Raw genomic sequence first — 21,571 nt, forward strand, 5'->3', positions numbered from 1 at the left:
GTCCATTTTTCCCCCTTTTTGCAAGCAACAACACAAAGTAACAAGAACACAAAATGCACAATAGTTCAAATCTAGGAATCAACAAAAGACAATCGTTAACAAATCCCTAACAACTGCGCCAATTTTTGATAAACACTCAACTATGTCTCATTTTTCAAGGCATAAGCGATCATATGCAAAACAATTACCCAAGTCATGAGGTCAGGGTGGAACACAGATTTGCAGTTGGGAGCTACAATTGATTTCACGACTCGAAACAAACTAGCAAATTGAGTTTTTAACAGGCAAATATTATATATATAAATGGGAGGTTTTGCTAACATGTAAAACAATATTCATCTATGTTGTGGATTCTACATGTACCTAATACACATATTTACAAAAGAATAGGGACGAGAAAAGGCCAAATACACAAAGGGAGAAGGACAAGAGAACAAAAGGTAGACAAATACACAAAGGCAGAGGGACACGAGGAGAGATACACAAATACACAAATAGAGGGGGATGAGAGAAGCAGAGATGCACAAATACACATAGGAAGTAGAATGAGAGAAGCGAGCCATAGAGGAGAGAGGCACCTGAGAAAGGGAGGAGAGCAAGTGTTGCTAGATTTACTAAATTTTAAAAGAATAGTTGGGTTTACCGTGGTTTTTGAAATTTCCACTTTTATTATTTCATGCTTAAAGCAAAGAAGCATTTTGCATTGCTATATATCAATATGTTCCGAACAAGTAAATATATGCTGTTCTAATTTACACATTCTTGAATCAGAGTCAAAGTCACGATACAAGTTACAACTTATTAGGCATGAGAATGAAAGCCCACTGGAACGCAAAAAAATAAAATTAGCGGCCAGAACTAGTAGAAGCATTAACATTGTGTCTGAACTTCCAAGTTCTTCAGCAAAGCAATATTGGCAAAGGCACGACTATGCCATAATTTATCAACAATTTACAATTTCTCCATCATCACTGTACAACTGCTGAAGCACCACGAAAGATATGTCCCTTCTTTGACAAAGGTAAGCTTGCATCCTTAAGTATTTCTCTCTCAGATTTCACTGTTCTCTTTTGCAGACAATCTGATTCTAAAAATTCAAAATGAATTTCCTGTACAAACTGTCTTCTGATTAGACCGTGGTCATGGCTGTGTGCATATAATTGGTATTTAAATTTATTTTAATGGCATCTCTGCAGACTGCAAAGTGACCTCCTGCCCAGAAGCCAGTTGCTCATATTCAGCACTGGCCTCAGGGGTGTCTTCTTCACTGGGTGGAACCAATTGCCAAAAGAGTGGCAAATATTTGTCCCAGTCTTTGAGGATAACAGAGCCTTTTGTGCTGCCAGTTTTTTCCTAGAAACGACGAATACACTTACATTAGAACATATTACACCTCAACCACTCAGCAACTCGTTCAAAAAGCCGAGAACAAAAATGAAGAACTAATCTAAATGGCCTCACCCAACCGTGTAAACCACAAATAGTGAGTGAATGCATAATCTATGTAAACTTCATATCTAATATGCACATAGCGTGCATGATCAGTGTATAATTTATGTATATCAATTAGGAAAAGTAAACAGTGAATCCGGTCTGTTACTTGTAAGGTCCCAAGAAAAATAGGGTGGACACCATTCATGCAAAGCAGACACACCATCAATTAACTGTATTACTGATTAAAGCCATGTGGTGAACTTAAGGCCAAAACCCACTAATTAATCATAGGATAAAGAAAGATAAAAGTCCCCNCCCCCCCCCCCCCCCCCCTCCCCCCACAAACACATTTTAAATTGTAGATGGATATATACTAGAAAAAGTTTGATGGGAGCTTATCAAATTAGATTGCAGGCAGATAAATGGCAAGTTCTTAAAACATGTAATTATGTCCCAATGAACTGTCATTAATCGAGCATGTGTATGCGAACATGCAGGCACATACGAAAAATATACGTGTACTTACCACATGAGCTTCGATTAGGTTCTTTAGCTGTGTTTGACCCACCGGAGCAACCACTCTTTGGATCTTAACAATCTCCTTGTTTACCTTTACAAAATGGTGAAAGTATCAGAAAATGTGCGAAGAAGAACGCAGTTTCAAGAAGCCAAATCAAATTTGTTAATACATGTTGGTAAAGCTTAAAGTCATATAAAAAGCTACATATGATTTTATGATTCAAATTGGTGAGTATCTGTCACTGATGAAATCACCACATGGTCTGCCAAGAGCTATGTTGCTCGGACTCTTCAAAAATGCCAACGGGTGCGTGTTGGATTCGCCAAAAGTAGTGTATTTTTGAAGAATCCGAGACGGGTGCGGCATCAAAAGTGAAGAGTCCGCGCAACTAAGGCCAAGAGATTTAGGTACTTTTTAATCTTTCATAACAAGGCAAGAATGCCTGCTCACTCACATGGACCAAGAGATTTAGGTACTTTTCAATCTTTCATAACAAGGCAAGAATGCCTGCTTACTCACATGGTCTACCAAGAGATTAAGTTATTCTTTTCAAATCCTACCCTAGTGGGTAAGAATGTCTGCAGCTTTGGTGACTAACAAACATCAGATATTTTGTTGCAGACTTCTAATTTATAGATCTACCATACTAAAAGTATACTAGCAATCAATGAAGTGGAACAAGAATCATCAGAGACCAAAGTTTAAATCCCGAGGATATCAAAATACACTGGGTGATTTTGTCATTTGTCTAAATATTGATGTGCAGGGTTACCATGTGCTAGTGAAAGATAATAAATACCCAATGGAAAAATCGAGGTATGAGTAAGGTGTGACTGATAGAACCAAGGACAAGGATGAAGCTTTGGAAATAACAAGAAGGCCATTCACAAGATTTCAAGCTAAAGAATTGCAAAACAAGGTGGTTCGGCTTTCAGTTGGAAATAAAGAAGATGGTAATTGTGGAAGAGGATCTCAAGACTTAAGGAGATGATTGGCAGGTGCTACAATTATTTTATGGGCCAAACTGAAGTTAAGAGGATATAGATTGGGGGCCGAACACCAACCAAAGAAGGCCTAAATCATCCCACAAAGAGGCCAACTTTGCAGCAAGTATGGGGTAAAGGCTCCTAAAACTACCCACAAATTAAGGAGTTTTTCCTTCAATTTAGGCAACCTTACTTTCCATGGTTTTAGGAGACTTAGTCATACTTCCCGGAATATAATGGGCACATTTAAATGTTTCCCTAGGTAGTTGGGATTTATTTCTTTTCCTTTTCCTGAGGATGTTGGACTTGTCCAATTTTTTCGGCAAAAAAAAAAAAGCCCATAATGTATCATATCAAAAATACCACTTTTCCACCTATTAGACCACAAATGCCCAAACATTTTTTTAGGTCTATAATTGTCCCTTTCTAAATGGAACAATTACATGAAAGTGGTGACCAGGATTAATTAATTAAGGAAAAATGACCTAAATACACAACTTATTTTACCATATTCTCTAAAATTCCCTACAATTTGAAAAATTACAAAAATCCCTACTCTCTCCTATTCTCGGATAAATCACTTAACGCAATGTATCGGTCGGATACATCACTTTACGTGATGTATCAGGATGTTGAGTGATGTATCCAAACCGAGACGCGATGTATCGGGACGCTGAGGGATGTATCCGACATCGGAACATGATGTTTTGGGACGTTTTTGGATGTATCTGGATTCCACCAAATTTAAGAAATTTTTTATATTTGGAAAAGAGTAGGGATAGGATGTAATTAGCTCTTAACACTACCAGATTTGTGTAAAATTCCATTAATTAATCATGTGACTCTATCTTATTGGTCCACAGATTCTTAGACCCAACCCAAAGACCCGATTGTCCATTGTAAAAAACACAAACCCACAAAGTACCATGTTTCTTCAAGCATCTTTAGAATTAGATGTTCATTTAAAGATTGGATTACTGACGCAAGTTCCTCCATCCTTATCACCCCTTCATTTCAATTCAAACAACACAAACTTTTTTCTCCCAAGATTTTAAAGTAGTAAAAAAAAATCCATTTTCTGGAGGTTTTTTTTATTTTTACTATTGGTTAAAGCAGACACAATTTATATATAGTAAATTATATCTATCTATCTATCTATCTATCTATATTATATTAAAAATGAGAACCCCAAAACATAAAAGATAAATTCCATAAATGCCTTGTTTATTTAACGTGCCTAAATATCCTATTTATTAATATATACATATAAAAAGGCTACATATAGAGGCAAATATTGTTGCTCTGTGAATAGTCACCACATACTATCAGACCCGATTTTGAAGAAAATCCTCTTGTTTGGAAAGGAATTAATCATTGCTTATCTTGGTTGATAGAATTTTGAGATTAGACCAAAAAAATACTTTGATGGAGCATTGCCAAAGATATTTGCAAAATTTAACCAATGCCCTAGCAATATTTCCCTTCTTCCAATTCTCTCTTTTCAAAAAAAAAAAATGTATATATCTTCAGATATATATACATTCCATATGCTTTTATTTATTAGGTTATATGTTGTGGCGGCTGAACTCATTATGGCGGCCAAGTTGTTATTTACTGTGTTTTGGTTACATATTAGCAGTTGTTTTGGTACATTTGGTCTTAAAAATCTTCAAGCCTCAAGCACTTCTTCCTCCTGGATTTGCATCCCCACCCCTCTTCTTTGCTTCAAGCTAATCCAATTCCTTTTCTAGACCATTTTATTTCGTTGGGATATACACACACAGTATAATCGGTTTCCAATTTATCATATGCAAATATTTTGTTTATAGAAACAATTTTCAATATATATATATACACGCACATTATTTTCAAATAATATTCCTTTTTTCACAAATTGATGTTATTTTTATAATTTTGTCAATTGCTTCAATTTTTACTTTAAATTGAGAATTTTAAGGTGAAAAACTCTTTTGAGGAGTATTTCAAGTGATAATGGTTATCACTCACAAACTTCAATTTATTTTTCAAGTGAAATTGATATCACAAAATTGAGAACTCCAAATTTAAAAGTTAAAAGATTTAACCTAAATACTCTTCTTCTAAAAGAAACATCACCTACACATACTCCTTCATTAACAGTCAGAATCATTAAATTCACAAATATGTCTTTTTATTTACCCAAGGGTGGGGCCTAATAGTCAATGAAGTGGGCTAAACAACACAAGGTCTCAAGGTTCAAATCTCAAGACAAAATCAGTAGGTGATTTCTTCCCATCTGTTCTAAACTACGTGGACAGAGTTACCTAACACTATTGCCTCTATAACCAACCTCTCCTTACACCATTTGTTTTTATCTAGACGTCCCCTTATACTAAATATATAGGGGTTTCCTACACGACCATATACTTCTAAAGCTATAAGACCACCGGAAGGCAACTAGGACTATAGCATGTTGTGAAAGAAGCACACTGAACTTCCCTCACGCTTGGCGCCAATGAAGTTACAGAACATCCCTTTAGGAGATAAAGAAATTTCCTTTAATTGATATCTTTGGTTTAAGTCACTATAGAAAGAAATCAGCCTTAAGCAACTTACTGCCTCAACTTTCTTTAATTTGAAGTCAAGATCACTTAATCCAAGTTCTTGATTTGTTTCTCTAGTTAAAGTAATTAGTTTACCCAATGAATTGTAACTACCGGGTCCCATTTAGGATTCTTAGGATCTTTGGTGAAATTCTTAAATTCTATTCTTGAATTTCTGTTCTTAAATTCTATTTTTGAGGTAGGCATGGAAGTGAGGCTTGACACACAAAATATCCCTAAGAGAGAGATTCAAGTATCTCGGGTCTATAGTTCAAGGGAGTAGGGACATCAACGATGCCATCACACATTGTATTGGTGCAACATGGATGACGTGAAAGTTTGCCTTTGGAGTCTTGTGTGATAAGAAGGTACCACCGAAACTCAAGGGTATGTTCTATAGAGTGGTGGTTCGACTGACATTGTTGTATGGGACTGAATATTGGCCATTCAAGAACTCCCATGTCCAGAAGATGCATGTTGCGGAGATGGAAATGTTGAGTTGGATGTGTGGTCATACTAGGAGCAATAAGATTAGAAATAAGGATATTTAGAATTAGGTGAGACAAGCCTCTATTGTGGACTAGATGATAGAAGCAAGACTGAGATGGTTTGGACATGTGAAGAGAAGATGATAGACACACTAGTGAGGAGGTGCAAGAGGTTGGTTATAGAGGGTACATGGAGAGGCAGAGAAAAAGTGAAAAAGTATTGGGAGAGGTAATAAAACAGAACATGATGCATCTTTGCGTTACCAAGGATATGACCCTAGATAGGATGGTGTAGAGGGAACATATTAGGATAGAAGATTTGTAGGTAGTGTAGTGTTGTCTTGCTTAGGGTGGCTAGGGTTTGCGATGGTACTAGTTGTAGTATTGTAGTTCTTGTTTATTTTCTTTTTTATTATTGTTTATTATTGTTTTTTAATAATCTATCCTAGTATGTTGTTTATGGAGTTTTGATTATCACATGATTTTATTGTTGTTTTGGCTCCTCTCTGGTAGACTTTTGCACTGTTTCCTTGTTATTTGCTTATTCTCTTCATTGTCTCCTTTTTTATACCGAGACTTGTTGCACTAGAGTCGAGGGTCTTTCGAAAACAATCTCTCCTCCATGAGTAGTGGTAAGGTATGTGTACATTCTACCCTCCCCAAAACCTCACTTGTGGGATTTCATTGGGTATGTTGTTAATGTTGTTGAATTTCTCTCTTTAATTTTTTATTTTTTAAAGCTTCTGCAGTTTCCTTTTAAGTTTGTTATTCAATTCTTGAACCCCCAAGGTGATCCTTATCAATCACAGACACCATCGTATAAATAATAAAGAATTCAAACAGATATCCATTAATTTTCTATCTCAGTTCTCGACAAAGTGAGATCATCTTGGTCTTCTCTTTTGCATGAATTTTAAGGAAACTCTGCAATTTAATATGATTATTTTGAGTCTAAAATGACCTATGTAGGATACAGATTCTTCATAAACTTTGTAACAAAAACAAATTTAAAAGGCACTTGAATACATCAATGTTGTGATAGACGAGTAAATATTCATAAAGGTGAGTCAAATCTCACCTTAGGTACAAATGTTTCATCCTCATCTAGAATGTATGCCAAACCTCCAGTCATACCAGCAGCTACATTTCTACCAACCCTGTTGTAAGCAAGAAAACATAGCTCAAATCCATGTCCCGAATTCTGCACTGTCCAAATTGTACCTTCAAATCTCTTATGATAATGAGTAGAGCATGAACAAGAAGTAATACTTACTTTCCAAGCACAACAACACATCCTCCTGTCATGTACTCACAACAGTGGTCCCCAGTTCCTTCTACAACAGCTTGAGCAAGAGAATTCCTCACAGCAAAACGCTCTCCTGCTTTACCTCTGACAAATACTTGACCACCTGTTGCTCCATATAAGCAGGTGTTCCCTACTATGGTAGCATCCTCTGGAACAAATCCAGTATTTTCAACGGGAGTTACAACCAACTCTCCTCCAGCCATGCCCTTTTGAAGTTTGATTCAGTAACTTCATTTAGTATGAATGAATTATTCAAGTAAACAACTACTTCTCAATCCCAAAATAGTTGGGGTCAAACTATATGAATCCCGATTTCATATCACATTATCATAACAAATAAGAGACTTGAAAAATGTCTAAAATATATAATAATAATAATAATGTATATTACTTTAAAAGCATGACGGTCCTTAGAAATGTTGATTAAACCTTTTGGCCTTCATTAAAAGACACTACAATAGACAAAATTGTCATTTGCTATTTTCATCAAATCATTGTCATTTAATTATTATCCTAATATTTAGGACTTCGAAATTAATTAAAGTTAAAGCTATTAAATCTTTACTTATTTGTAATAAATAAGAACTAACATTTAGTACTTTGACTAAAATTTTAGATCCTAAAATTTTCTTTAATTTCACTATACTAAAAGTCCTAATATTTAAGACTTTTAAAACCAATATTTTTACTTTATATATATAAATCTTACTTAAATTATGTTAAAAAAATTAATTAAATAAATAAAAGAATTAAAAATATCAAAGAAAGAGGTTCATGTTTTTTTAAATAACTTTTTGACCTTCCTACATGATTCTTTTATCATTGAGATAGATATAACATTTATTTTAGCGTCAATTGCTATTTTTTTAATAATTTTGTTCTTCTTGTATATATTTTTGTTGGTTAACGCGAGATGCACATACACTAAACTACTAGTAGTAGTAATAATAATAGAAGTTCCATACGAGCCTAAAATCTATTATATTCTTAAAATTCATATAGTGAGCTCTACCCAGACTGGCAATATTACTTCGCAATTTGCACATCAGAGAAACCACATGCGGCATGTGATCCAGAATTACACTACACTAATTACCAATGCCCAGTTAGGGAAACCATAACAGAAAGTTTCAAATCCACATGGAGAATATTGATAAGATATAGGTTGTCCAACAAACCTTTCCTACATAGTCATTAGCTTCTCCAATAAGTCTGATGTTCATTCCAGGTGTTAGAAAACAAGCAAAAGATTGGCCAGCACTCCCGGTAAATCTGCATAGTGGAGAAAGAGTTGACTTGTTCATGCTGATCTAGGACTCTAAATATAATAATTGCAAATACAGAAGACAAGTCACAAAAGATAATCTTACGTTATGTTCAGCTGCCCAGCAAAACCAGTATCACCATATTTCTTAGCCACGGCACCCGCAATACGACCACATACAGCACGGTCAATATTGTATATTTCAACTGTCTTGTTGACCACCTTTTCATTCTCAATTGCATCAGATATCTGCATATTAATAGTTTTCCATCGGTTCCTTATAATTTCCTCTAGAATATGGGAATTTAATGGATTTTTCATTTCACTAAGGCACCAAATAAACATGTATTACAAACACAGAAATGGGAGATGCTTCTCTCTCTGTGCCAGAGACTGCCCAACTTTCTTTTTTGTTATTCCTTTTAACCGCTTTCCATCGAAGAAAAATTACTCTGAATGGGACAGGAGTAAAACATATATGACAAGAATCACTTATCACGGGTTCTACTCACTTGTCCTGAATAAGCTGTCCTTATTTTCCTTTTTATTTGTTAAGTCCCACTTCAACTGATGGTATGGAATGATGTCTCCTGATATGGATTTGGATAATTCTCACATCATATGCTACCATTTAGGGTTGAGTTAGGCCCTTTGGTTCATTTTCTTCACATCATCGCATGGTATCCAGACCCATCCCTGTACTTGGATTACCCAATGTTGGGCCCTATGTTATGTTGTTGAAACTTCAACTATGCATCCCTGAGTGTGCAGCCCTGCGGTTGTTAGAGTCCCATATTGGTTGAGGGTATGGGTTGTTGTCTACTTATATGACCTTGGGCAATTCTCATCTATGAGCTAGCTCCTTGGGATTGAGTTAGGCTCAAGGTTCATTTTCTTAACATGATTCATTGAATATTTCAATTCATGCAATGAAATTTTTTAAGTGATCTTACCTTCGGATCTGCAAGCAAAACATCATCCAGAACAGGACCATTACTATGAACTTCCTGGTTCCTTATCATACTGCTGCTCCATTCAGGCAACCCAACATTCTAAAATCATAATGAAATGTCTTGATTCTTCTTGTCAGATAAAACAGGAAGAAAGTAATACACAAACAACTATAAGTAACTTAATCAATTGACTGATACATCAACTGTCTTTAAAAATACTTACAGAGAGGATGTAACTAAGATCAAGATGCCGAGTTTTCATTAATGATATATCTCGAGGTCTAAGTATATCTGTGTGCCCAATTACATCATCCAGTTTCTCATAGCCTAGTTGAGCCAACATGCCTCTCACCTGGCCAAAGATAGTGGAAAAATAAATTATGCAGAGAAACAAAGATGGGCACACTGATCAGGTCAAATTTAAAATTTGCAGTAAATGAAAAAAATATGACAGTTAATTAGATCATCAAATCCTTGCTTGCAATTTTTTCATGAAGTGACTTTTGAATATACATATTTGTTCTTCCAGTTCCACATAATGAACTCGAGAACTGCAATCCGAACACAATTGATCATCCTCATATCACTTCTATATGTGTGTTTATTGTGGGGGGGGGGGGGGGGGGGGNGATTTGTGATTTCTGTGTCTGCCGCTTGAATCTTTACTCTGCAACTGTATCATGTAAAACCATGTTTGTTGGCTACTATCAGCAGCATATCTGGGGGTTGCTTCTCGGGAAGAATATCAAAGATAAGGATCTCTTGTAAGAGAAATTGAAGATAAGGTTGAGCAAGTGATAGAGACAGTATTAGTCTATGGAGGGGAAATTACGTTGTTGAAGTCTACAAGAACAAAAGATCAACATATATGTCTTTATTTGTATTCTTTCGCATTGGAAGAAATTTGGAGAAAATACGAGAGACTTCTTGTATGAAGGAAATGAGGGTGTAAAGAAGTTTTTGGTGGAATGTGGTAGAAAAAAAAAGATAAAGAGTTCCTACACATGAAGGGGAACTATATATCCGGACATTCTCTAATTTCAACGCAGAAATACTGAGAAGTAGGTGTGGAGATTCACTTGGCAGGAGTACTCCTTATGGTGAGAAGTGTAATAAATGCCTAATATGATATTAGTGAACAGTATATGTTTCCGGGTGAGGTAATAGACTCTTATAGGATAAGTGTGCTATAGTGGATCATGAAGGGAAGGAATACATTCACAGGGCAAATCGGGTAGCCGTTAGCAATATAGAGAAAAGATACTATTATCTTGGAAGGATATTGGACTAAAGAAACAACTTTGTAGGACGCAAATTGGTAGCATCTATGGTAGTTCAACGTCATTAAAAGACATGGATGAAACTTTGGAAGTTTCAAGAAGACGCGTGACAATATCTAAAACAAGGAAATTTCAAGACAAACTCAATGAGCAATTAAAAAGTGTGCTATGATGGAAGACAAACTCCAGCCAAAGAAGATTTTTTTACCAAGTCTTACATCTATTTGGAGGGCCAAATTGAAGTTCTAAAGGAGGTGGATGGAGCCTAAATCTGCCCCAAAAAGGAGAAAATACAGCAGCCCAAAATTAGGATTTATTTAACCTAGTTTATAGACTCTATATTTACAAGTTATATTTCTATGTTGACTGCATTGGATTATGTGTGGACATCCGCCTTCTATGACCCTAGGTATTTCATTCCTATTGAATTGTATCTTTGACCAGCCCCCTTCCCTATTTTTCCTTCATTGAAACAGATATTTTAAAGAATATTATTATTGAGAGTTCATCTGAACCTTTGGTGGCAGATTGCTTTGGGAATTATCTTTTGACCTACCTAGTTCAGAATTCAAGGTAGATAACTTCTTTGATATCTTTGGTTACTTCTTGGTATATTTAGAAAGAAATTGGTACCAATTACTAATTGTTGTCTAATGTTACTCATGAAGCGGTCACGATATGATTCTAAGTTTGATTCGTTTCTTAAGTAAAGGTGTTTGGTTCATCCAATAACCAATGCGATGTTATTTGGATCTTGTTAAATCATCAAAACTTGCGTTGGTGGATGTTCTTGGAACTATTTCCTTGAATTTTACCATATCTTTTATTTTTTCTTCAGTCTTCTTAATGTTCCTTAGTTTTTTTTTTTTTTTTTGAAAAGGTAACTTGTATTATAAACACAGGAATACTCAGGATGTATTCCAGTAATACTTACAATCAGAAATACAAAAGTGTTGCTGTTTTCCTATGAACTCCTTAAGGACTCTAACATACTAGTGATATCCTCATCTTCATGAGGATATTCATGTTTACACCAAAAATAGAAAAGAGCTAAACATTTCAGCTTTATCTTCTCCATAGAGCAGCTCTTGTTCTCAAAACATCTTTGATTCCTTTCCAGCCAAATAGTCCACCAAATGCAGGCTGGGACAATCTTCCATCTCTCCCTGTGCCTCGACTGATTTCCATCCCGATTCCAACATGCCAAAGCTTCCTTTATGCTTCCTGGCATAGACCAACTGATGCCCCTTTTATTGATGAAAATTTGCCAAAGTTTCACTGTCTCCTTACAGTGTAAAAAGAGATGATTTATTGTCTCTGTCTCACATTCACAAAAAAAACATCTGGAGCACAAATCGAGGCCCTTCTTCATACAGTTATCCTGCGTGAGAACAACCTGTTTTGCTAAGAGCCAAGTAAAACAGGCCACCTTGAAGGGCACCTTGGCCAGTAGCTTGATTGAGTGTGCGTCCTCTGTGAGTTTCTGTAAGCTGTTCTAACTGAGAATCTCCCCTGTGTATCTGGAGCCCATAACAGTTTGTCTTCTCTGTTACTGAGTTCCTTGTATCGTTCCAGGATATTTAGAAATTCAACCATTCTATTCACCTCCCAATCATTTAAAGGTCTTCTGAACTTTAAATTCCAACCTTGAGCATCTCTCATTTCTTTGACAGTGGCCACTTTCTGTAGACTCAAGCTGAATAGTTCAGGGAAACTAGCTTTAAGTGAAGCTTGTCCCGCCCAAACTTCCTCCCAAAATAGAGTTTTTCCACCATCTCCTATCTTAATTGTGCACTTGTTTATAAGTTTTGGCCATAGATTCCTGATTGTCCTCCACACCCCGGTGCCATATGGTTGTGTTGCTATGTTGCTGATCCACCTCGTCTCCATTCCATATCTAGCCTTAATGGTGTCTTTCCACAACGACTGTTCTTGTGATGCAAATCTCCACAGCCATTTCATTAGTAGGCTGTGGTTTTGTATTTTCAGATTCCTTGTTCCTAGTCCCCCTTCTTTCTTGCTGACTAAAACTTCATTCCACTTGACCAAGTGAAACTTGTGCTTATTTGGATCACAGTTTCCTTGCCAAAGAAAATTTCTTCTAATGGCATCTAATCTGTCTCTTACACTTGCTGGCATAGGGTACACCGACATCATGTAGGTAGGCAAAGCATCAAGAACACTGTTGATGAGAGTAGCTCTGCCACCCAGGGATAAATACTGACTTTTCCAGTTGGCAAGCTTCTTCTCGCTTTTCTCCAGTACATTGTTCCATATGCCTTCTGATTTGCTCTTATCTCCTAGAGGCATTCCCAAATATATTGTGGGCAGCTCCCCTATCTTTCCTCCCAGAATATTTGCCAGACTGTCAATTCTAGGTACCTCATTGACTGGATAGATGTAACTTTTGCCCCAATTAATGTGTAGACCTGAAGTTGCCTCAAACAATATCAATATTATTCTTAAAAACTTCAGTTGACTGATGTCTGCATCACAAAATATTAGCGTGTCATCTGCATAATGGAGATGTGAGATAGCTAGACTCTGTCTATCCCCCATGTTTGCATTGAAACCCCTTATCCAGCTGTTTGTCTGGGCTGTTCTTAGCATATCATTGAGACCCTCCATTGCCAAGATAAAGAGAAAAGGAGATAATGGATCCCCTTGTCTCAAGCCTCTCTCAGATGAGAAGAAACCTGTGGGAGAGCCATTAATCAAAACTGAAAATTTCACTGTAGTGGTGCAAAATTTGATCCAGTTTATCCATCTTTCCCCAAAACCCATGTTTTCCAAAGTCTTCCATAGGAAACCCCAATTTAAGTGGTCATAGGCTTTCTCTATATCCAGCTTACAAAGAATGCCTGGGACCTTGCTAATTTGCCTCACATCTACACATTCGTTGGCAATCACAATAGCATCCATGATCTGCCTGCCCTTAATAAATGCCATCTGATGTGTATCTACCAGTTTTGAAACAACTTTTTTCAGCCTCTCAGTCAACACTTTTGAGATGATCTTATATATGCTACCTATTAAGCTAATAGGTCTAAAGTCTTTTAGTTCTTTGGCCCCCAATTTTTTTGGGATCAAGGCTATGAAGGTGGCATTGAAGCTTCTTTCAAAAATGTTCTGATTATGAAAGTTCTGAACTGCTGCCACTACTTCTTTGCTTACTATTTCCCAGCAATTGGTGAAGAATGCCATGGTGAATCCATCCGGCCTAGGTGCCTTGTCCCTCGCACATGCCATCACACATTCTTTGATCTCAGCCTCACTAAATTGACTTTCTAGCATTAAGTTATCTCCTTCGCTGATAACAACACCTGATCTATGGTTGAATTGAGGTCTCCATATCTCTGATTCTGTATACAACTTCTGATAAAATTTGACAATCTCCTCCCTGATCACTAATGAGTCCCCTGTACACTCACCATCCACCAGAAGTTTGTCTATATTATTATATCTTTTGTGACAGTTTGCAGTTCTGTGAAAAAACTTTGTGTTTTTGTCACCTTCTTTCAACCATATAGCTCTGGACCTTTGTCTCCACGCGACCTCCTCCTTTTTTGCATTTTCCTCGAACTCCACAGTGAGAGTTGTTCTTAGATAGATCTCATCATCAGATAACTGTCTCTGGTCTTGTATTACCTCAAGCTCTGTCAACTGTCTTAGGATACTCTGTTTTTGTAGTCCCAGGTTGCCTTGGCTAGTCCTACTCCACTCTTTTAGCTTGCCTTTCAAATATTTTAGTTTGTCAGCTAAAATATAATCTGGTCTACCTCTGCAATGTTGAGATTCCCACCACAACTTTACTTTCTCCTTGAAATTTTCTGTCTGCAGCCACCAGTTCTCGAATTTGAAGAAAGAAATTGATCTCTCCCAATTTCCACATTCAAGAATTAGGGGACAGTGATCCGATGTTACTCTATGTAGGACTGATGGCTTGATGTTCCTAAAAGAGTTTTCCCATGCTTCAGAAATAAAAAATCTGTCTAGTCTGGCTGCAACATCATGGCCTTCCCCTTTCTTCCAAGTATACTTGTTCCCTGCTAATTGTAAGTCCACTAGCTCCACTAGTTCCTTAGTTTTGCTTCCACATTTATATTAGTTCATACTCAAGTTTTTAGAATCCCATCCATTGAGCTATCACACATCCACATGTTTCAGATTTGGTAAATAACATGGAGGTTACAATGGTTGACTACCGGAAGAGAGATAAAGGAGATCATTCAAGATATTACATCAAAAGGGCCATTTATAACTGAAATTGAGTAGTTCTTAGAGAAACTACAATGACAGCTTAGATACGGGTGAGGTCAGCAGATGGCATGGTGGGGGGAAAGTAGTGAAAATGTTAAGAAAGTTGTACGAATATTGTAAATGACGTTGTGTATCGATTAGGATTAGTCAGATCTAATCAGATTGATTATGTAATTAGGTAGAGTATTTTCCTTCCTATCTTAGAACTTGTATATTCACTATCTAAGACCGAGTAGCTTTAAGGAATAATCAAGCGGAGTTTACACAGAGCAAGGTTAGAGAATAATCAATTCACAATTTGCGACTTCCAGAAGAAAGAAAGATCGTCGTCATGCAATTTTCTAGTGACTGCGAACCTGTTTCAATTGCCTCCTATTTTCGTGAGTGTTGTGCATAAACCGATACCACCACAACGTCGGGCATATTTCGACAACAAAAGCCCATCCAGCCATGCCGAAAAAGGTATCGTCATGCGCTTCCACACGCTGAATAGAAAAAAAATCTGGTACGGTCTATGTGATGTGTCGGGGCGTGCGTCCATTTATGATAAAAGGCAGGCTTGTTCCTTTGGTTCTTAGGGGTATTCTGACCATGAACTAGAGTTCCGGCGAGGTCCAATGAGTTTTCTGGTGAACTATCATTTCCAACAGCTCTTTTGCATATTCTCAACACTGTAGTAGTCGCTTACTCCTTCTCATTCGACCTATCAATGTTTTGTGGGGATTTCAGTTGTGGGAAATATGTCTTCCAGCAAGTATAGTCAATTTTCCAGTTTTTCTTCATTTTTGTAACATTGATCTTGCAACGTTTTTGACACTTTGAGTCGTACCAAGCATGTGATTGTTCTCAAAATCTTATGGCCAGATTTGAGCATATTACAGCAAGTTTAAACTTTCCGGCGACAAAATTTAGTCATTTTCCAGCCATCTTCCTGAGGTTATCAAGAAACTTGGTTGCAACAAAATGGAATCCAATACTTCAAATAATCGGATGATTATTGGTCTCTTTGTTGAATTATATTGAGTTGCTTCAACTCAAAGCACATAAGTAGACAACTCGTGAGATAACTTATGTCGTTCAAACAGGTAATAGTGTGACTTACGCCCTCAATCTTCTTCTTCCTGTATTTGAGTCATTTATTCAAGTGGATCCGGTCACATTTCTAGTGATAAATTTCTTTTGCTACTATTTCTTACTCCAAATTTCTTTCGGCAGTCGCAATGGTTCTCAAACCATGGCATCTGGAATAGGTCAATCTAGCCCATGTTCTTCCTTAACTTCAAAATTCAATTCTCTATGTTTCTGGTGATCTTTTAATCTCTTATTCATTGATCACTTATCCTAAATCTTAAATCACTTACACCTTGTCCTCCTTCCGTAGTTTCCCTGCTAGTGATTCACTCGATCTATTACATACCAAGTTGGGACATCTCAGCTTATCATAAATTCAGAAAATGGTACCTTGTTGGTGTCAGATGTCTACTTTAAAGTGTGACTCATGATAACTCGGTAACCATACTTTCTCTCATTTCCCTTGACATCTTGATACCAAGGAAGAGCTGCAGGTCCTAGTCGGGTCACTTCTACCCTAAGATTTTGCTACTTTGTTTGTTTGCTGATATTCTAGGTGATTTGGATTTTCCAGAGGAAATATCCATCTGAGTTGTTTTAATATTTTCAGACATCCCATGCTAAAAGCCGGAATCAATTTGGGTTTCTATCTGCAAATCATGTTCCATCACATTTTGGCTGATGCAGTTCTCACATCATGTTATCTCATTAATCGTATTCCTTCCTTATCTATCAAGAATCAAGTTCCACATCCGGTTTTGTTACCCCACTTATCTTTCTCTCTTTCATCTCGTGTCACTGGGAGCACATGCTTTGTCCATAACCTCCAACAAAAGAAGTCTTTTTCTTTTTGATCAGGTAAATCATTTCATTTCAAAAATCAAAAGGCCAAAATCGACCGTATACAAAAAAGTATACCAAACAGTAAAGAACCTACAAAAGAATATGGTTTTGTACAAAAGACACTCAATCCTCTATAAATTCAGGACTACATGGGTAAACCAAACAAATAACACACTGAAGACTACTCCTTAACTGCCCAAAACTCATTTCTACCCCTTCAAAAGCGCTTCTATTTCTCTATCCAAATTATCCACATCAAAGCCTGAGGTGCAGCATTCCTAGTCCTGGTCTTTCTCCAGCTTCTTCCAACTTTCCAGCAAACAACAGATCTTTCACAGGCCTTGGCATCACCCAACACATACCAAATCAACTGATCATATCTCACCATAATCTCTTGGCCAGGCAGTGCAGTAGAAGATGATAAGATCTTTGCCTGCCTCTTTGCATAAATAATACCAGCTGTACAGACTTTCTAAGGTATTCCACCATCAAAATCACCTCTCTAGCAGCTAACCATGTGAAAAAGCACACCTTCCTCAGCACCTTAGGAATCCAAATCGACCTTACAGAAAAAATTTCCTCCGCCCTCACCAGAAGCATCTCATTATAGAAAACAAGCAATTGTTCCCCAGTTTCTATCTCATCGTATCATGTCTTTAAAGGCTCACAATGTTGATGGAGTAAAGTTAGAAACTTTAAAATTCATTCCCCTCCCAATCCTGGAAATCCCTTCTGAACCTCAAATCACACAGTGTTTCTTCCCCTTGTGTCCCCCTAAATTTGTTTGACTATCGTCTCCTGCTGAAAAGATACCCTATAAATGCTTGGAAACTTATCTTATAACTAAGCATCTCCATACCATATATTTCCCCCAAAACTAACTCTACTCCCATATCCTACCCTCAATGAGATATTATCATACTAGACTGGTATGCACAAGAAACATAGTTCTGGTTATCGGTAAATCCAAATCTCGGCGGAAAAGCCCACTGGCGGTGCCAGAATATGGTTCCAGTGATCGGAATCCAAAATAAAATTGATGGTAAGGTTTGCAAGACCTAGGCTACCTCAACAGAAAAAACAAGGCTCGAAAGAACATGTTGGAACAAGCCTCGTGCACCAGCACATGTGTCATAGGCGTCGGAGGTTTAAGTCGCGTGTGATTGGAGTTCAACCAGAGTGTTTTTCTGGGGTTTGGTCACTGGAGCTTTCCGAGCTTGATGGCAGTGTTGGTTTTCGCGAACACTAAAGGAAAGAAGAAGATGACACAAACAACTGTTACAGTCACCAAAATTGACAGACGGCACTTTGACTGTATTTTTCAGATGTTTCTCACTAATACTCTGATACCATGTGAGAAAGGAAAAAAATATTACTCACTCCGTCCCATTTTATATGAGTTAGTTTGGCTCGGCATGGAGTTTAAGAAATAAAGAAAATACTTTTGGAACTTGTGGTCTAAAGTAATTGATAGATATTTGTGTGACTATAAATCATTTCATTAAGGGTAAAATGGGCATTTTAAAGTTAAATTGTTACTTTATATAGAAATGATGTGTCATTCTTTTTGGGACTGACTAAAAAGGAAAGTAAGCCATATAAACTGGGACAAAAGGAGTATTGAATTGTGTTTTCTACATTATTATATTGAGCCCTATTTATAGACACTAAATTACAATCCTTTTCAAGTAAGACAATTTATACGATCCTATTCTTGTTCAAATTCTAACCTAAATGATCAATGTAACCATGACATTTTCTCAATGGAATACTGCAAGTTAACCCAGGAAATGAACAGTCTGTATTTTCTATAGAAATACAAGTGAGGTTACCTCTTCAGCAACATACAAAAAGTAGTTAACAAGGTCTCCGGGAACACCTGGGAACCGAGCTCTTAACTCCTCTCTCTAACAGTTTTTGAGAACCAAAATGTTAGAAAAATTCAAAGATTATCAATAAATATGATGAAGATGATTGAAAATGGGACATAGGCTACCTGACTGGCAACACCAACTGGACAATTGTTAGTATGGCATATGCGAGCCATCACACAACCCGTGGCTATCATTGCTACCGAACCAAATCCATACTCATCTGCACCCATTGCTGCAGCCATCATGACATCAAATCCACTTTTAAATCCACCATCAACTCTAAGAACAACCCTTTCTCTTAGCCCATTTTCAATGAGTGTCTGCACACATCCATTCAAAGAATTAAAACAGAAAAAGAACATACTTAAAACGAAGAAAGTATTTAATGCAACGAACTTCCATGTAATAAGAATAATTATTAGATAGACACTGAAAATGGCTCATTTCTACATTAAAAAGATAACCTGGTGTGTCTCTGTAAGTCCAAGCTCCCAGGGGCCACCAGCATGCTTAATTGAACTTACTGGGCTTGCTCCAGTTCCCCCATCATGCCCTGATATCTGCAAATGACAACCGCCAAAAAGACTTAGCTTACTATGTTTGATTTTCAAAATAACATAAAAAATTTGAATTTTTCGTAAGCAAGTTAGGCATACAGATATATACATGTCAACGTGAGTGGGAATGCTGATTTGTATATGATTATGATCAATTGTGATCAGATCTGATTTGTAGGACTAGTATCTTAATTGAACTGATAAAATCAGATCTGCCATGCAATCACGTATTTCAGGAAATTGCATCAGCTGAAATCATTCCTTGATTCTCAAATCTCTTAGAACTAAGGGATCAGGTTACTAGTTTGTTTCTTTCTCTTTAATATAAATCTATACCTCTATGGATGAATACGATTGAGCAATTTTAGTACCAAAACTTACACAAAGGTATGACCTTCTCCTCCCCCAACTGTCCTACTCCCAAACAAGGAAGGTTCTACAGTCTACACCAGATACATCACAAAAGAGGCCATAGAATAACTATGAACCTATGAGGTATAACTTGCCAAGACTATACAAATGATTGTACTTAGGTGTAGTAAGCAATTACCCACAACTAAAAATTCACCATCATTGGAGAAACCATTAATTCAATTCTGTTGCTTAGATACAAATTAAAGGTATATGGAAATGTCTTGGTATATTTCAACTAGCATCTCCACATGATGTGTCATAATTGCAGAAGTGATTGTCAATGAGATGTTCGAATTCTATTTTGAACCTAATATTGGATCATTCTTTGTTTCCATGTCATACCTAATGACATTAAAGGTAAATTAGTTTTAGGATTTCAAATATCTTAACATTAAGAATGTAAAAGATGACTCCCACCTTTCCCTCCAATCTATAGAAATTAATAATATAATTTTTATCTAATTGTACCAAGCCAAAAAATAATTTAATTTTACATAAAAAGGATGTGAGACAACCAACTGTCACATCCAAAGTATCATTTTGTTAGGGAATAGGGCACTTGAAACTACACCTTAATAATGATGTTTTGGATTTACCTACAGGAAAAAAAAAAAGAAGTTATGGTCATTTAAATTTCAACTCCTACAAAGCTTCAAGTCATTTAATTTTGGAGGGAAAGGAACAGGAAAGCATCTGAAGGTATAAAAATGATTATTAGCAGATGAAGGTCTGCCATTTATTTCTAGTTAATTTATGGTGCAAACATGAGGTTCCACTTGGTATGGATGACTAGCGGTTATTTGAAGAAAAACGCATTTATTGGTCTCTAGTTTTGCCACTTACATACTGATAATTCTTCCACCACCTTAATAAGCTATTACTTCATTAAAAAAAAAGGAAAAAGAAATTGCAAGTGGTCCACCATAACAGCCAGCTGAAAAATGTTTGATAGCTGAGCTAGCTCACAGTCTCTCAGGAAACATGGCCAATTTCTCCTCTTTCTTTTAGATTTAAGCTTCAATCTCTGAACAGGTCAAAGCACAAAGGACGCATAGCTACAGGCACAACTATTTGGTTACCTGTATGATATCAGCATTTCCCTTTGCCACCCCAGAAGCCACAGTACCAATACCAGCTTCAGCGACAAGCTTTACAGATACCTTAGCTTTTGGGTTGACCTGCTCATGAATGAAAACAGAATATTATTCTTTACAGATACCTTAGCTTCTGGGTTGATACTGCTCATGAATGAAAATCGCCATAGAAAGGAACAAGAAAACATGCAATTCACCTGATGAAGATCATAAATCAACTGAGCAAGATCCTCGATAGAATAAATATCATGGTGTGGTGGTGGAGATATAAGAGGAACTCCAGGTTTTGAATTCCTTAGTCTAGCAATGTAAGCACTGACTTTTTTACCAGGCAATTGGCCACCTTCACCTGGCTTTGCACCTTGAGCAATTTTAATTTCTAACTGGTCGGCATTAGCTAGAAATGTAGGAGTAACACCAAAGCGTCCAGAAGCAACCTGAAAAGGTTGTGAGGAAGTCAAGTGCGTTCTCCACAAGTGATCAGGAAAATAACCTACCTTTAAAACGCTATGTAGCTCAGACTTCTCAAGAATGTCGATGAATGCATGTCGGATTCTCCAAAAGTACATTATTTTTGGAGAATCCGACATGGGTGCGGCGTCAAAGGGAAGAGCTCACACAACTTAGATGAAAAGGACGAACAAA

At 36.9% G+C, this 21,571-nt stretch overlaps 1 protein-coding gene across 1 annotated transcript in view; it reads right to left on the bottom strand.

Annotated features, from left to right (window-relative positions):
• Window positions 1-633: 633 nt before the first annotated feature.
• LOC125857428 (ferredoxin-dependent glutamate synthase, chloroplastic-like) overlaps window positions 634-21,571 on the bottom strand; it is a 45,284-nt gene continuing 24,346 nt past the window's right edge. The window contains exons 21-33 of the mRNA XM_049537016.1: window positions 21,124-21,363; window positions 20,912-21,010; window positions 19,326-19,421; window positions 18,984-19,181; window positions 18,820-18,894; window positions 9,757-9,885; window positions 9,534-9,632; window positions 8,687-8,829; window positions 8,495-8,588; window positions 7,284-7,522; window positions 7,089-7,167; window positions 1,961-2,044; window positions 634-1,353 (exon numbers count right to left, since the gene is read on the bottom strand). Coding sequence (XP_049392973.1) covers window positions 1,174-1,353; window positions 1,961-2,044; window positions 7,089-7,167; window positions 7,284-7,522; window positions 8,495-8,588; window positions 8,687-8,829; window positions 9,534-9,632; window positions 9,757-9,885; window positions 18,820-18,894; window positions 18,984-19,181; window positions 19,326-19,421; window positions 20,912-21,010; window positions 21,124-21,363 — 1,755 coding nt within the window. The 3' untranslated portion in view covers window positions 634-1,173. The remainder of the gene's footprint in view (window positions 1,354-1,960; window positions 2,045-7,088; window positions 7,168-7,283; window positions 7,523-8,494; window positions 8,589-8,686; window positions 8,830-9,533; window positions 9,633-9,756; window positions 9,886-18,819; window positions 18,895-18,983; window positions 19,182-19,325; window positions 19,422-20,911; window positions 21,011-21,123; window positions 21,364-21,571) is intronic.

This window comes from Solanum stenotomum, chromosome 3 (assembly GCF_019186545.1).
Source record: "Solanum stenotomum isolate F172 chromosome 3, ASM1918654v1, whole genome shotgun sequence".
Classification (NCBI taxonomy): Eukaryota; Viridiplantae; Streptophyta; class Magnoliopsida; order Solanales; family Solanaceae; genus Solanum; species Solanum stenotomum.